The 15,276-nt window shown below is 41.1% G+C and overlaps 1 protein-coding gene across 1 annotated transcript in view; it reads right to left on the bottom strand.

The window, feature by feature from the left end:
- The window catches only part of LOC115105775 (seizure protein 6 homolog), a 240,090-nt gene extending 233,173 nt beyond the window's left edge, over positions 1-6,917 (bottom strand). Inside the window, exon 1 of the mRNA XM_029628147.2 lies at positions 6,610-6,917. Within this exon, the coding sequence (XP_029484007.2) occupies positions 6,610-6,694 (85 nt within the window). The 5' untranslated portion in view covers positions 6,695-6,917. The remainder of the gene's footprint in view (positions 1-6,609) is intronic.
- Positions 6,918-15,276: the final 8,359 nt, after the last annotated feature.

Raw genomic sequence — 15,276 nt, 5'->3', positions numbered from 1 at the left:
AACTGTTCAAACAAGCACATTAAAACCAATGATCTATGAAGATTTATGATTACAAAATGTGAAGGTGTAGCCTGAGTGGTTGTCTGTAGTGGCCTGCTTCACACACACCAAACAGATAACCTAACTTCTCTATGTTATTTGGGTGTGGAGGCGGAGATAAGGAAAATAACACACTCACATTTCATTGAATACCCAAAGCACAGTGGCTCAAGGACGAGTGAAAGGCAATAAAACAAACACATTTCTCCAAGCCGTTCTCCTTCCCCTCTATTTTCTTCCTGTGAATCATTTAGCTTGAGAAAATAAAAACACATAAACTTATGCCATCCACTCAAAGCCACGTCGAAGTGAAGTAGGCCGATCAAATTCACCTACAAAGGAGAGCAGATAGATAAATAAATAATAAATACACATGGCTGGAGAGAAGAATACTATTCCACATACGCTATAATCACATCAGGAAGGCAGCTCTTTCTCTGTTTTCCAAAGCATTGGCAATGGAGAGAGAGGGAGGTTCAGCACATAGACATTTAGAGCTGTTTATCTCATTGTTCGTCAGAGCGGTGGCACAGGGAGCTGCTGGCGCTGGCTGAGCAGGAAGGCTATACTACACCAGACTCTCATCTCACCACATAGATGCAATCCTATCAACTGCAGTGGCCGCTCTACAAAAATCTAGGCTGTGGATGTCCTGGGAGTGTGTAGTTTTGTTTTAGTGTGAATGCTATGAACAGTCCAAAGACACTATCCATTGAAATGCCTACCAATCCTTTATGATTGGGGTGTTATTTACAAGTAGAACAACATTTAACCAAATCCACCATATGAGAGAACCCACTGGACACAGATTTCATTGAAATGACGTGGAAACAACGTTGATTCAACGAGTGTGTGCCGAGTGGGAAAACCTTGTATTAGTTAACCAAAAGGCATAACAATTAGTCAAACCAGTGATGAAAACATGCATATGAAAATGAATGAAAGATATGATATAATAACTAAATCAACAGAATACATCTCTATGTTTTTATTTGATCAACAACAGTGATGGACACAGGGGTCCTCAGCTGGGCTTTGGACTCATTAGAACCTAAAATAGTCCAGGCATTGTTTTGGATGCAGCAGTACCACAGACAGACAGCTTTGGGCCAAACAGACCAATCAATATAATGGCCTAACAGCCTAACAGAGACAAGGTCCACTGCTAACTAATCAACTTCTAGAGAGGTGCGTCCTTATTACGGGCCACTCACTGAACAGTCTGCACAATCTGCACTGACAGAACAGAACAGGCATGGTGGATGGAGCGCTCTGCATGAGTCAGAGGGTCTTCCTCCTTCCTCAACTGTTATCTAATGACTGACTGGAAAAGACAAGACAACTAGGCTGCCCCACGGTTGCCCTGAGTGACAATGTTCAATATTTCTGACATGGCAGCAGATGTGAGGACTTCTCAATTATACATACATCTGGGATCATGGTTAAATACCTCTAAACACAGGAATGGCAGGCTCACAACCACAACCACATCACAGCCCTGTTGGTAAGGAGAGAGCTAGGAGGTAAATAGCAGGAGCGGAGTGGCACTGTCCCGTAATGGAAAAGACCAGCAAATATACAGTGGGGGCAACAACACATTTAAGAGATGTGTGGCAAGAAGAAGTGTGACGTTGGAAATAAACTAAAACATTTTCTTTTCTTAAAATGATTGGATGGATAGACATCCACAGGACTGCCTGCTACTCAGGAAAGAAAACTATTCAATGGTCAGTTAGTTTGAGATAACACCCGGAATTGTTTTGTACTTCCACAGCAATATCTATAAAAACACATCACCAAAAGCAAATATTCTGCTTTGTCTGATTGCAATCGTTGTCTGAATGTGTACCTGTGCAAGTGTGTGTGCATGTGTATGTATGTGTGTTTATGTGAAATGTGGTGTTTCTAAACTAGCACAACTGCCTCCTAATCACATAACATAGATTATCCTCAAATATAAATCAGTTTTGTGAGGGGGGAGTGATTGAAGTGAGAATTTTAGTAGTCGATAAAAACGAATCTGCCATCTGAATCAGCCACAAAGTATAGTAGCATTAGCTAGCTTTTCTGAAAAAGCAGTTGTGTAAGTCAGACACATTACCAATCCTAATGTTTGTGTTTGGCTTTGCCAATTTTCAATTACTTGTAAAGCTGCTATCCCCTTCCTTGATCTATCCACAACATCATTATCTTACTCTGCTACTTAGAATATGTTTACCCTTCCTGATGAATTCAATTACATCTTTTCAGAGGAAGTTACTGTGGGGGTGGCCCTGCCTGGCTGAGGTCAACGCTGGCTGTGAATACTAAAGCTACTCCTCCAAACACATTACACAGGCTATTACCTGCTGCCTTCCACATGGCTCTACCCGACCCAGCTGGGGCCTCTGTGCCGACCCAGATTAAGTGCTTTCTAGATGGGATCTGGCGTTCAGAACAGGGGGAAGAGAGCTGCAGCTGTCCCTGTGCTTAATCGTTTCAGAGAACCAGCTCCTCTGCACACGCCACTCCTGATTAGAGAGGTGTGTACGCAGCCTGGCAGAGCATGAACACTGCGGGGGGGTCACCACACTGACTGTTTTTTAGTGGGAGAGTGGTAGTAGGATCGATAAGGCAACAGGCCTAAGGGACAACAGCTGGAAACTCAGCCCATTCTGCTCTGCGTTGACAAAGTAGCAGCAGGCTCTGGGAGGTCAGATGTCAAATGGAGGTGGACATGAGAGGCAGAGAGGGAGGGAGAATCCACTTAATCTTTTTCAATCCCTGACCCTCTCTTAACTGCTTCTTTCCCCAGTCATCTCTGTTGAGAGTGATATATCATAAAATGATTGGCTGTGAGTGATGGCATCTGCTCCTGAAGAGATTTTTGAGTTCCTCCACTGAACGCACGCCACTTGTGAAAAGGGCTGCGGTTGGTGTGAACCTTTCTAAATGTGCTTCATCCCACTGGAGATAACTAGGAGAGCGATGAGAGGAACCATCACAATCTGAAAATGGATTTTAAGTCCTCCTGAAGAACCTGCTCATCAAATCCGTATCTATCACCAAAGAGCCATACCCAGGGCCACTTAGAGTGAAGGAATGGTAAACAGCCAAAAAGGTTCCATTGTCATGTGTGCTCCATCTCCGGCCTCTGGGTCACCAGGCTGCTCATTATGGCACACACCTGTTACCATCATTATGCACACCTGCGCGTCAGACTCACCTGGACTCTATCACCTCCTTGATTACCTTCCCTGTATATGTCACTCCCTTTGGTTCCTTCCCCAGGCGTCATTGTTTCTGTTCCTGTGTCATGTCTGTGCGTTGTTCATTCTTCTTATTTTGTATTATGTTGTGTTTATTTATTAAAACACTCACTCCTTGAACTTGTTTCCCGACTCTCAGCGCACATCGTTATATCCATGCTCCTCTCTAGGCTAAGGTTTTGACTACAAAGCCACCCCTTATTTAGCTGTACAAGAGAAACTGAATTCATTTTACACTGAAAAAATACAGCAACAAAATGTCCAAGTGACAGAATAATTTCAGTGTAAAAAAAAAGATTTAGTAAACATGATATTTACAGAATAGTTTCCACAGAAACATAAACCTCTGAATCCACATTTGAAAAGATGACTCACATTAGAGTGCACATAACATACAGTGAGAGCAGAAAGCATTTGCACATGGAGAGCTGAAAATGCCAGCATTTAGCCAGGCTGTATGCTCCACCTGGGAGGCCGAGAGAGGCAGAGAGGCAGAGAGGCAGGCAACGGCTCTGTCAGGTGCCAAGCCCGGAAAACGGGGCATTCTGGCATAATGACTCTCATTTACAATTGACAAGCTGAAGGAAAGCGAAACTAATTATGACAGCGTGCAGATGCTGAATAGCCCTTGATGAAGTTAATCGCCAGTAATTCAAAAAACAGGTGTTGAACATTTTCTATCCCCTCCTATGAAATTACAGGATGATCAGAATTCAAGGGTGTGCAGTTTAATTGAATGGGACGTCCGCTGCATCCCCCCCTCCCAAAAAACACTGTGAGGAAACGATTACTGTGGATCACCATGAATGACAAGCTTTCTCTCCTCGCTTTGAGATGAGGTGCGGGTGTCAACCGTTTATCTAAAATGCTCTATCCGAGATTATATTCATGGTGGCTTTATGTCTTTTTGAGGCTATAGAGTGCAAAACTGCATGCTATCATTTTAAAGTACATCAACTTAAATTAGCTTGGAATTCTATTAGGATGAGAAGTTGACAATATTTCATTTTCTCAGTTGCTTTCTACATTTGGTTTTGTTTGTTGTCTACAGTATATCTATCTGAAAGTGGAACTAGCTGCTCCCACCCAATCTCAATATCAAGCTCCCACAAAACTGGGGGTGGATATCTGTGTCCCCAAAGGCCAAAAATGAAAGATGGACTTTCAGTGAAAACCTCTGTCATACAATCTAAATGGATTTGAACTCTTTAGAGTAATAAGTACCCGTTTCCAGGCGTATTGCAGCCGCTGAGCCCACATCCAGCACATGGGTAATAATCCTCCATTCTTCCACAACGAGGCTTCAATAGCTCATTATTCTAATCATAGGCTTTCATCTTTAGTACAACATTCAAACCAACAGTGGCGTGTCAAGGACATCTCCATCAACCAGGAGGGGCTCATAATTCATTTAATGAGCTGCAGGATACATAAAACATCCCCAAATCCAATCTTCTAGATCCCATACCGCACATGTTACAGTAAAACATTCAGATAATGTGGAACACTGTTACAAACACACTCTGAATTACTGTGAAAATGTTGGAAACACAAATGTTTGTGCATGCGCGCGCGCCAGTGTATTATAAAGAGCATGAATGGCATTCATGTTCCCTCTCTTTAAAGACAAAGAAGAAAGGTGAAAGGTCAGACCATACAATAGCTTAAGATAGATGCTGATCACTGAGCAGTAATCACACCATTGTAATTCAAGGTGTTAGGCTATTTGTCTCTAACCAAATCTTTGAATCCAGGCTGACTTCAACCATACAAAGTAATGCACAAGGCTTGGTTTTCTGCTTCTTGAAAGTCTAAAGCATTAAAAGCACTGCTCAAGTTTACACATAGAAAACACAACATGCACATTTATTCTGCTTATTGTTATCGTTGAATAGCTGCAGCCCTGAATGCACTAATGGAAACTGCCAAAGGTTACATTGCTTTAAAAACACTGTGTGCATTTTGTTCTCCCTGTAGTGTAGAGTGGTGAGCGGTGAGCAAGTGATGCTGCTGTGTTTATGGGTCGTTCCATTCGGCACCCCTTTTGATTCCAACCAAACCTTCCCTACATGTTTGCACATTGTAGAAACGACAACTTTTTGGGCCTGTATGCCTAAACATTCAGGAGATATAGGTGCTCAAAGTTGACCCATTTAGCATACCCCTCCCTACCATGAGACATCCAAGCCTTCATTGCTGAAAAGATACATATTTGAGTTTGATATAATTTGAACGCTTACAAACAGGGTTGTCAAAATGTTTTTAAAAAGCTGTACTTCTTTTTTTTTTTTACCTTTAATGACAATCATCTAAAAATGAATAAACTACATTTTTTTATGCTGATGTTAAGTAAGACCATTGCACTGTGTAAATAGGTAGAGAGGCGCTTCCCGCAGTACCAAGAAACTATGTCAAACAGTTCGGTCAGTAATCTTCAGCGATTCCTGAGGATCAGTCTCTCGTTACTGTCTGCCACATGGACCCTCTCACACACAAATAATAAAGGGCTGCTCACCCCAGTGTTGCGTTCATTTTAGTTTTAGGCGACTCCTAATTGTTTGTTATGTTATTTGATCGAATTTGACTTTTCATTGATGTTTTCTTAATCAGAATGGCAGTATTTTATTTCCATTACTATTATATTCCATTCCATTACAGTTGCATTGAAAACCCTCTGATTCCAGTTGCCAAAAACCAAAACAAACTTGTTGTGATAGTAAGTAGGTTAAGTACTTTACTCCTAAAATGGGTTTCACGAGACCCTTTTCCATTTTATTTGAATCAAGCAAGATGATGATTAACTATGTTATTTGAGAGTGTATTTTATGTTTAGTATTATATGTCTATGTAATTATCTTTAATAGTTTATATTACATTTTTAAAGGGCTTGCTTAACTTTTGGTCCCAGAGTTTATTATGACTAGCTCTAGCTTGATTCAATTGATACAATGATGCAAACATATTCAAGTATACAATAGCAAAACATTACGTCATGCCTTGAAAGTATGTAAGTAACCTAAGATATGCTAGGCTGCGACTTTTTCTTTCTGCTTCCCTCAAGTGCTTTGGGCTTTTTAGTATTTTTATTTATTGTAGACAGACAACGGTGCATGTGAGGACATCGGGGGCAGAATAGAGCGAGTCATACCCTTAATGGACTTAGGCATATAAATATATAACTACTGAAAGCACAAACACACTTGTAGATCTGGTTTCAGGAGCTGTGTGGCATTGTACAGTACGCGGAGCCCTACGGGCTGAGATCACAAATAGACTACTCTGACTGACATTAACTCCACGTAGGACTGAATCTATTTCTTACCTTGTCCATGAGTGTTTGTCACCGCAGCAGCGAGAACCAACACCGTAACGATGACGTGTAATTGGTAGTCTCTTCTCATACACATGTCTACTGAAGTCGAAGTGCCTCTCTGATCACAGAATACGTCCTTGCATTAAATACTTTCCGGAGCAAAATAAGCAAACGAATAATAAAACGTCCGTGAGGTCTGTAAAACACAGAGAAAGCCGTGCTGCTTTTGCACTTATTTAGCAAGTCGAGCAATGAGCAGATCTGACAAGAATCAACTGAAACGCAGAGTCCGTTTAATTGTAACGCTCAGTAAGCGGATTGCTGGCTCTCTGTGCTGTCAGCACCTTCAGGACAGCTAGCACGCCGCGGAAGCTTCAGCACCATGGACAGCTCCTAGCGTCAACAAACGGTACAACTTCCGCTCCATGGAAAAGTTACCACTCCGTATTTGGACAGTGCATTTGTGATGAGCAACAAATCACACGCCTTTTTGTGGTTAGATATTTCAAAAATGTCAATAATTATAGGATATATGCATGCATGTTATTGCTATAATTTTGAGAAGATCAGCCTATAATCAAAACTAAAAAGTGAGCAATAGCTACATGTGTTATAATTTCAATCATAGTAAGGGTGAAATGTTTTATATAACACATATAATAACTCGTATTTTGCTCTGTAATATTTGACCTGTCTGTCATCATCCATTCACTGAATACGTAAAAGGGCAACAAATAATAAAGAGCAACGCTCATACAGTGGATTCGGGAAAGCATTCGTACCACTTGACTTTTTCCACATTTTGTTACATTACAACCTTTCCCTCATCAATCTACACACAATACCCCATACTGACGAAGTGAAAACAGGTTTTTAGATAATTTATTTTGCAAATGTATAAAAATATATATTAGAAAAATATCACGACATAAGTATTCAGACCCCTTACTCAGTACTTTGTTGAAGCACCATTGGCAGCGATTTCAGCCTTGAGACTTCTTGGGTATGACACACCTGTATTTGGGGATTTTCTCCCATTCTTCTCTGCAGATCCTCTCAAGCTCTGTCAGGTTGGATGGTGAGTGTCGCTGCACAGCCATCTTCAGGTCTTTTCAAAGATGTTTCGATCGGATTCAAGTCCGGGCTCTGGCTGGGCCACACAAGGACATACAGAGACTTGTCCCAAAGCCACTCATACGTTGTCTTGGCTGTGTGCTTAGGGTCGTTGTCGTGTTGGAAGGTGAACCTTCACCCCAGTCTGAAGTCCTGGGCGCTCTGGAGAAGGTTTTCATCAAGGATCTCTTTGTACTTTGCTTCACTGTAGGGATGGTGCCCGGTTTCCTCCAGACGTGACGCTTGGCATCTGGCCAAGAGTTCAACCTTGGTTTCATCAGACAGAGAATATTGTTTCTCTTGGTCTGAGAGTCCTTAAGGTGCCTTTTAGAAAACTCCAAGTGGGGCTGTCATGTGCCTTTTACTGAGGAGTGGCTTCCATCTGGCACTCTACCATAAAGGCCTGATTGGTGGAGTGCTGCACAGATGGTTGTCCTTCTGTAATGTTCTCCCATCTCCACAGAGGAATTCTGGAGCTCTGTCAGTGTGACCATTGGTTTCTTGGTCATCTCCCTGACCAAGGCCCTTCTCCCCCAATTGCTCAGTTTAGCCGGGCGGCCACCTCTAGGTAGAGTCTCGGTGGTTCTAAACTTCTTCAATTTAAGAATGATGGAGGCCACTGTGTTTGTTGGGGACCATCAATGCTGCAGACATTTTCTTTACCCTTTACCCTTCTTTACCCCAGATCTGTGCTTCGACACAATCCTGTCTCTGAGCTTTATGGACACTTCCTTCGACCTCATGGCTTGGTTTTTGCTCTGACATGCACTGTCAACAGTGGGACCTTATATAGACTGGTGTGTGCCTTTCCAAATCATGTCCAATCAATTTAATTTTACACAGGTGGACTCCAATCAAGTAGAAACATCTCAAGTATGATCAATGGAAACAGGATGCACCTGAGCTCAGTTTAAAGTATCATAGCAAAGGATCTGAATACATATGTAAATAAGGTATTTCTGTATGTTCCTGTAGATTGACGAGGAAAACAATTAATTTAATAAATTTTAGAATATGGCTGTAACGTAACAACATGTGGAAAAAGTCAAGGGGTCTTAACACTTTTCGAATGCACTGTATGTGATGAAGAACATGTGTAGCCTTCAGGCAACTTTTTTTTTATCAATGATAAGGTATTAATGTTGGTTAGCCTCGTCTTGATGCATTTTAACTTGCCTGAGCCTCATTTGCCCTGTGTTATCAAATGTAGTCTTAGCCTTCATACAGAAGTTCACTAGGTTCTTCTTTTCATGCTCGTTTGGTGAGGTGGATTTATTTTTCTGTCTGTTTATAGCACCTCAGCCCTGACTCTGGTCTATAAGCTGAATGGCTTAACACATCGATCGGAGTGTGAATCTCACCTTGGCAGTATTGAGCTGACACCACATGGATGGCATCATTACACTGCATATGATATTCAGCCTCAATGCTCCCTCCTAAAGTAACAGTAATCATGTGTTGGCAGATAAAGTAGTGCAGGAACTGAAATGGTGTACAGGCAGCTACAGATGTAGGGTCTAATTTGATGAACCTGTTGCAGTTGAACTTTCCTGAAATGCAGGACATTTAAAGTTGCTCTATGCAGAAACCATTGCTGGTTGCTAAAACTCTAATACTTTGTCCAATTTCAGTTTATGTGGCAAAATAAGACAGTATAGTGTAGAGAATCATTGTACCATGTACACTACTGTGAAATATATTTTCTATAACCAAAAATATTGTTGTTGAAGCTGATGTAACAAAACCGAAAGTAAAAGGCCCAAAAGTCTTAAAAACTTAAGAACGGAAGTATAGAAATAGTGCACATCTACCACTTCTTAGATTGCTTTCAAGTAGAATGATAGATCTATAACTCACATTTCTATGTGAATTTGGTCAGGTCGCCCAAAAAGTTACATACAGTATTGGCACTGTATTTGAGGATGAAAAAGGCTACTAAAGTTTGTAATTTCCACTCTAACATTTCAGACTTGTAGCAGTTTATACAAAAAATGTATAAACTCCAACAAAAACATCCATTAAATTATAATCCACATAATAATTCATCATTTCCTGTAGCTACAGGATTATTTTCCTGCTGTAGTAAACTCGCTCAAAGTAATATCCTACATCTGTAGAGGTAGTCCATCATGCAAGATAGAACAGGAGAAAATCAATTCACAAGAAAAAATAAAAGGAGAGTAAGACAAGACTTGGAAGCAGGAACCACAGGATAACAGTAAGTCCCATCGTATCTAATGTACCAGGAATGCAAGATACCCTAGTGTTATTTCATCATCATGCCTAACTAGAGACATAGTAGCCCTTTCCTGCAGTCAAATGACCTAGTGGCCTCGTGTGTGGAATGTGTTCATCTGTTTCATAATTTCATAATAAATCATTTTTTATAGATTTTTTATGCCAAAAATCCAGGATTTCTATGTCAAACTGCTTTGTTATATTTCAGTCTTCTGTGATATATATAAAGTGTCAAATGGAGATGAAAACTCTCTACATGGTACAGGTGTCTTCTTTTTTAAGCCTATAACCATGTGTGTGAGGTGTATACTTTTGTTTCAAAGTAGATTTGTTTAAGACTACCAAGAAAACACTGTGTGACCCTGAATTAGCCCACTGCAGTAAAAGGTTCAACCAAACTGATCCATAATGTACATGGAGCTACATGTTTTTACTCTCTCTGCTAGCTGCTCCACAACCATTTGTTTTAGACATTCCAGTCATTCTCGTGTAGAAGTAAAGGTGGGATGTGTCATGATGACTATAGACAGCGCCTGCCTACACCGTCACACCTCTTGAAGAGATGTCTCCACTTCAAACAAATCAAATGATGGGTGGACTAACAGTGAAATGCTTACTTACAGGCCCTTCCCAACAATAAAAGAAAAGGGAGAAATAATAGAAAAGTATAACACGTGACAATTAAAGTGAAATAAATGCACAATGAGTAACTTGGCTACATACACGGGGTACCAGCACCAAGTCGATGTGCAGGGGTACGAGGTAATTGACGTCGATATGTACATATACAGTAACTAGGAATACAGTCACGGTCATCGCAGAGATACCCCTCTGTCACTTTCTCACTCCATTTGTTTGACTCTGTCTCTCTGGGTTTGTCTCTTTCTCTCTCTCTCTTTGTCGCTCTCTCTCTCACCCACCCACCCACTTTCCCCCTTTCTGGCTGAGTCAGGCTTTCATTTGGAATGTGTGGTGCCCCGTCAGTGAAGCTCACTGGCCCAGCTAAGCAAGCCGGAGGTCTTGCTTGGAGTCAGACATTTTCAGCCAAGCCTTCATTTAGTTAATGGGCAGGCGGTCAAGGCAGCTGATGAAAACTAAGTCTGTGAAATGAAATGACCAGTGTCTCAAGGTAATGAGCCACATCAGTGGTGTGCTGTTACAAGCATTAAGGTCATCTTAGATGGCAGGATGTTAAAAGCATTTATCGTATTGTTAAGGGCTCACCGTGTTTCATGTCACGTGCAACTGACAAACAAAATATGGAAACTGGATGCAATGTTTTAGATGTTTATTTGTACTGTTAGGCTTTCAGCCAAACAAGAAAACACGATGTCACATGGTATCAGAGGGCCTCTTACTTACCTGATAAGAGAATTATGTTCTCCAAGTACATAACCCAATTTAATTATATTACTGTCTGCAAACCAGAATTTGTAAGATCCTGGTCGAATGAAACAGACGGAGGCCCAGCTAGAATAGTCAAAAAGGTATATTCGCGGGAACGTTCTAGCGTGCACAGTACAAAGACCTTCATTTTATAGTGACACACATACTTCCACACAAAACATTAGTTATCATACGCCCACACTGTCCTGCTACGCAGCCTACATAGGGAGAGACCCTGGGAAGTTCTCAGTGCCCCAGCCAAGGTCGGCCCCGAATCTTGCTCAGACAGTCCGTTATCAAGATACTAGATATATTGTCACCAATACATTCATTCTGACTACGAACTACACTCTCAAATATATTTCTACCGACTAACTCACACACAGCATTAAAATAGTCTAATGATTCTAATCAATTTCATACAATCATATGGTTTCAGAGGGTAATATTCTAATCATTCTAATCATATAATTCTATTAACAATCCACCCTGAATGACTAAATAATACACACTGATACCTAATATACTATATGGAAACATAAATAGTATCCAAAATTAATCCTAACCTATACATGTACGTATGTACATTTGATATTCATCCATGACTGTTATATGCCTATATCCAATTGCAACGCTTCCTGTCAGGATTTTTATTACAATCTTCATGAAAATACAGTCTTAACCCTCAAAAACAGTTTCATCCAACATGGGCTCCTCGTAGTTGAAAGAAACGGTGCCATCTCCTAGGCCTTGAAGCCTGTATTCGTCATCACACAGGCCGGAGCGCGAAATCGTTCCGTACCTCACCATCTGTTGCATCATTGACCTCTCCAGAGTCCTGATAGCAAAACATTCACACAGGGGACCAAACATCCAAACAGAACCAAAACATTCATACAGATGAAGGTTGCCCACAACACAGTGATTATGACATTTCTCCATTTCCCAAACATACTATCAAACCAATTTGTTAGAGCATCATCTACCCCAGAGTTCCCTGCCAATTCGTGAGCTAATGTGGTTAAACCAGCCAGGCCCTTGGTCACTGATCCGTCTGGAGCTGTGTTATCATGGATGAAAGTACAGCATTCTGCTCCGAATATGACACCCACCATCCTTTTCAGCCAGTAACATATCCAATGCTATCCTATGTAAACTCTATTGTCAAAAGATCCGGACGGAGCACTCCTTCTCTCTCATCTACCTGGTTCTAGGTCCTCATGGTTGATAAGGGTGAAGGGCATGTCTAACTGCACTAGTGCACAACTACCGGTCCAATTGGTAGGCGGGTCAGGCCACAGCCTCACCCCTCCACAAACCACCAGACATCCGCTCTAGGCCTTTTCATCTGCCAGTCAGGTCCCTCGTTGTCTTGTCAGTTGTAACATTCTCTGTCCTGTTGCAGAGAATGTGACGTAGCGAGCCATGCAATAATAATGTCCTCCTGTAACTATGAAAGGGGGAAGTCTGGATGTAATGGGCACATGGGGATATGGATAATGCAGTTCAATGCAAATGTCATTGTGTGGCTTCCCTGCCCTCATGAACAGCTTTACCATACAGGCCATTCCCCTGGGTGTATCAATTCCATCAAATGGAAAGGGAATGGTTGTCAACTGAGGTTTTGCTGTGGCGCAGGCATAACATTCCTCTTTCGCTACAGATCTGGCTGTATACTGAATCCATTCTAACCATAGGTTAGAATCCTCATAACCAGTTTCCACCTCAATCAATTCCTTAACCTCTAGCGTCGAGCAATCCCGTATCCGGGAGCGTAATCATAGCCTCAAGCTCATTAACGCAACGTTTCCTATTCATGAAAATCGCAAATGAAATGAAATAAATATATTGAAACACAAGCTTAGCCTTTTGTTAACAACACTGTCATCTCAGATTTTCAAAATATGCTTTTCAACCAAAGCTACACAAGCATTTGTGTAAGAGTATTGATAGCCTAGCATAGCATTAAGCCTAGCATTCAGCAGGCAACATTTTCACAAAAACAAGAAAAGCATTCAAATAAAATAATTTACCTTTGAAGAACTTCGGATGTTTTCAATGACGAGACTCTTAGTTAGATAGCAAATGTTCTTTTTTTTCCCAAAAGATTATTTGTGTAAGAGAAATAGCTCCGTTTTGTTCATCACGTTTGGCTAAGAAAAATACCGGAAAATGCAGTCACTTACAACGCCAAACTTTTTTCCAAATTAGCTCCATAATATCGACAGAAACATGGCAAACTTTGTTTAGAATCAATCCTCAAGGTGTTTTTCACATATCTATTCGATAATCTATCAGTGGTGGCAGTTGGCTTGTCATCAGAAGCAAACGGAAAAATACTGCAGTCGGAGATTGCGCAATAATTGCAACGGAGGACACCAAGCGACGACCTGGTAGATGTAGTCTCTTATGGTCAATCTTCCAATGATATGCCTACAAATACGTCACAATGCTGTAGACACCTTGGGGAAAACGGAAAACGTAAGATGACTCCTAGCTCCTTCACAGCCATATAAGGAGTCATTGGAATGAGGCGGTTTTAAAAAATGCGGCACTTCCTGATTGGATTTTTATCTGGGTTTCGCCTGTAACATCAGTTCTGTGGCACTCACAGACAATATCTTTGCAGTTTTGGAAACGTCAGAGTGTTTTCTTTCCAAAGCTGTCAATTATATGCATAGTCGAGCATCTTTTCGTAACAAAATATCTTGTTTAAAACGGGAACGTTTTTCATCCAAAAATGAAAAGAGCGCCCCCTATATCGAAGAAGTTAAGATCTTTCATCTGCACGATCCGCACCGGCCCTTGGCTCTGGACGACTCTGTCAGTATCTGCTCTGTCAGGGGCTCTGCTTGCATTCTGGCTGACATTTCAGTTACCATAATCGTGTCTGCCAAGTAAGTTGGTAACGCTATAAAAAAAACGTTTTTTATTATTATCCAATAGACCAAAAAGTGTCCTATCCTATCCCCCCTTTGATACATGGCTCCGCCCCTGTATCAATATTGACGCAAATCTAAACAATTCTCTGTCAAGTGTCTTATCTATTTTAAGAGTTATCTGTGCTGCTTTGTATGGTCTTAGATGTATATGTGCTTGTCTATGTAAACAGTAACCTTTCTCTCCTTTCTTATTTCACAGGCACTAGTCAATGCTACTATTTCGGCCTGATGTGCTGAATAATTTCTGGGCAATGTTTCCATGTTTAACACCTTATTTCCAGAAACCAACTAAGCTTTCATTCCCTTTTTGTCTCTACTCAGTAACTGTTATCTACCCATTCTGTGTCACTCCTATCTTACTGATTTCCTGGCCCCCCTTCCCCACCTTCTCCTCTCTGCTCCCAACCCTTCAAGGTCTCAGCAGTTTCATGTCACGTGCAACTGACAAACAAAATATGTAAACTGGATGCAATGTTTTAGATGTTTATTTGTACTGTTAGGCTTTCAGCCAAACAAGAAAACACAATGTCACATGGTATCAGAGGGCCTCTTACTTACCCACACAGAGTAGAATTAGAGACCTCCAGTCAGAGCTGTAGCAACACCAGAGCCAGGGGATTCTTAAAAGCATGCTGTGGTAATCAGCACCCATCACAAATATACCATATAGCTGTCCTACTGCAACCCCTTCTAGTTACACTTTCACTGAACAATCATCAACCATTAGGGCATTGTGCAGAAATCTATTAGCTCTAAATGAACAACCATGCATACAAATGTTCTCTATTCTGACTTTTGATATCATTAGCTTTGAACTAATTTGCTGTATTATTCCATGTGTTCCTTACATCAGCAAGGTAGAGGAGATGTTGTTTTCACCCAGTCCAGGGTTAAAAACTGCTGCGTGTCATAGAGTAGCGTTAAATGCATTGACTTTCTTCAGCTGTACAATATAAATGGGAACCGAGTCATCCTGAATAAGGCTAGATTAAAACAG

This window comes from Oncorhynchus nerka, linkage group LG22 (genome assembly GCF_034236695.1).
Source record: "Oncorhynchus nerka isolate Pitt River linkage group LG22, Oner_Uvic_2.0, whole genome shotgun sequence".
NCBI lineage: Eukaryota > Metazoa > Chordata > Actinopteri > Salmoniformes > Salmonidae > Oncorhynchus > Oncorhynchus nerka.
This window is presented reverse-complemented; position numbering and strand designations above follow the sequence as displayed.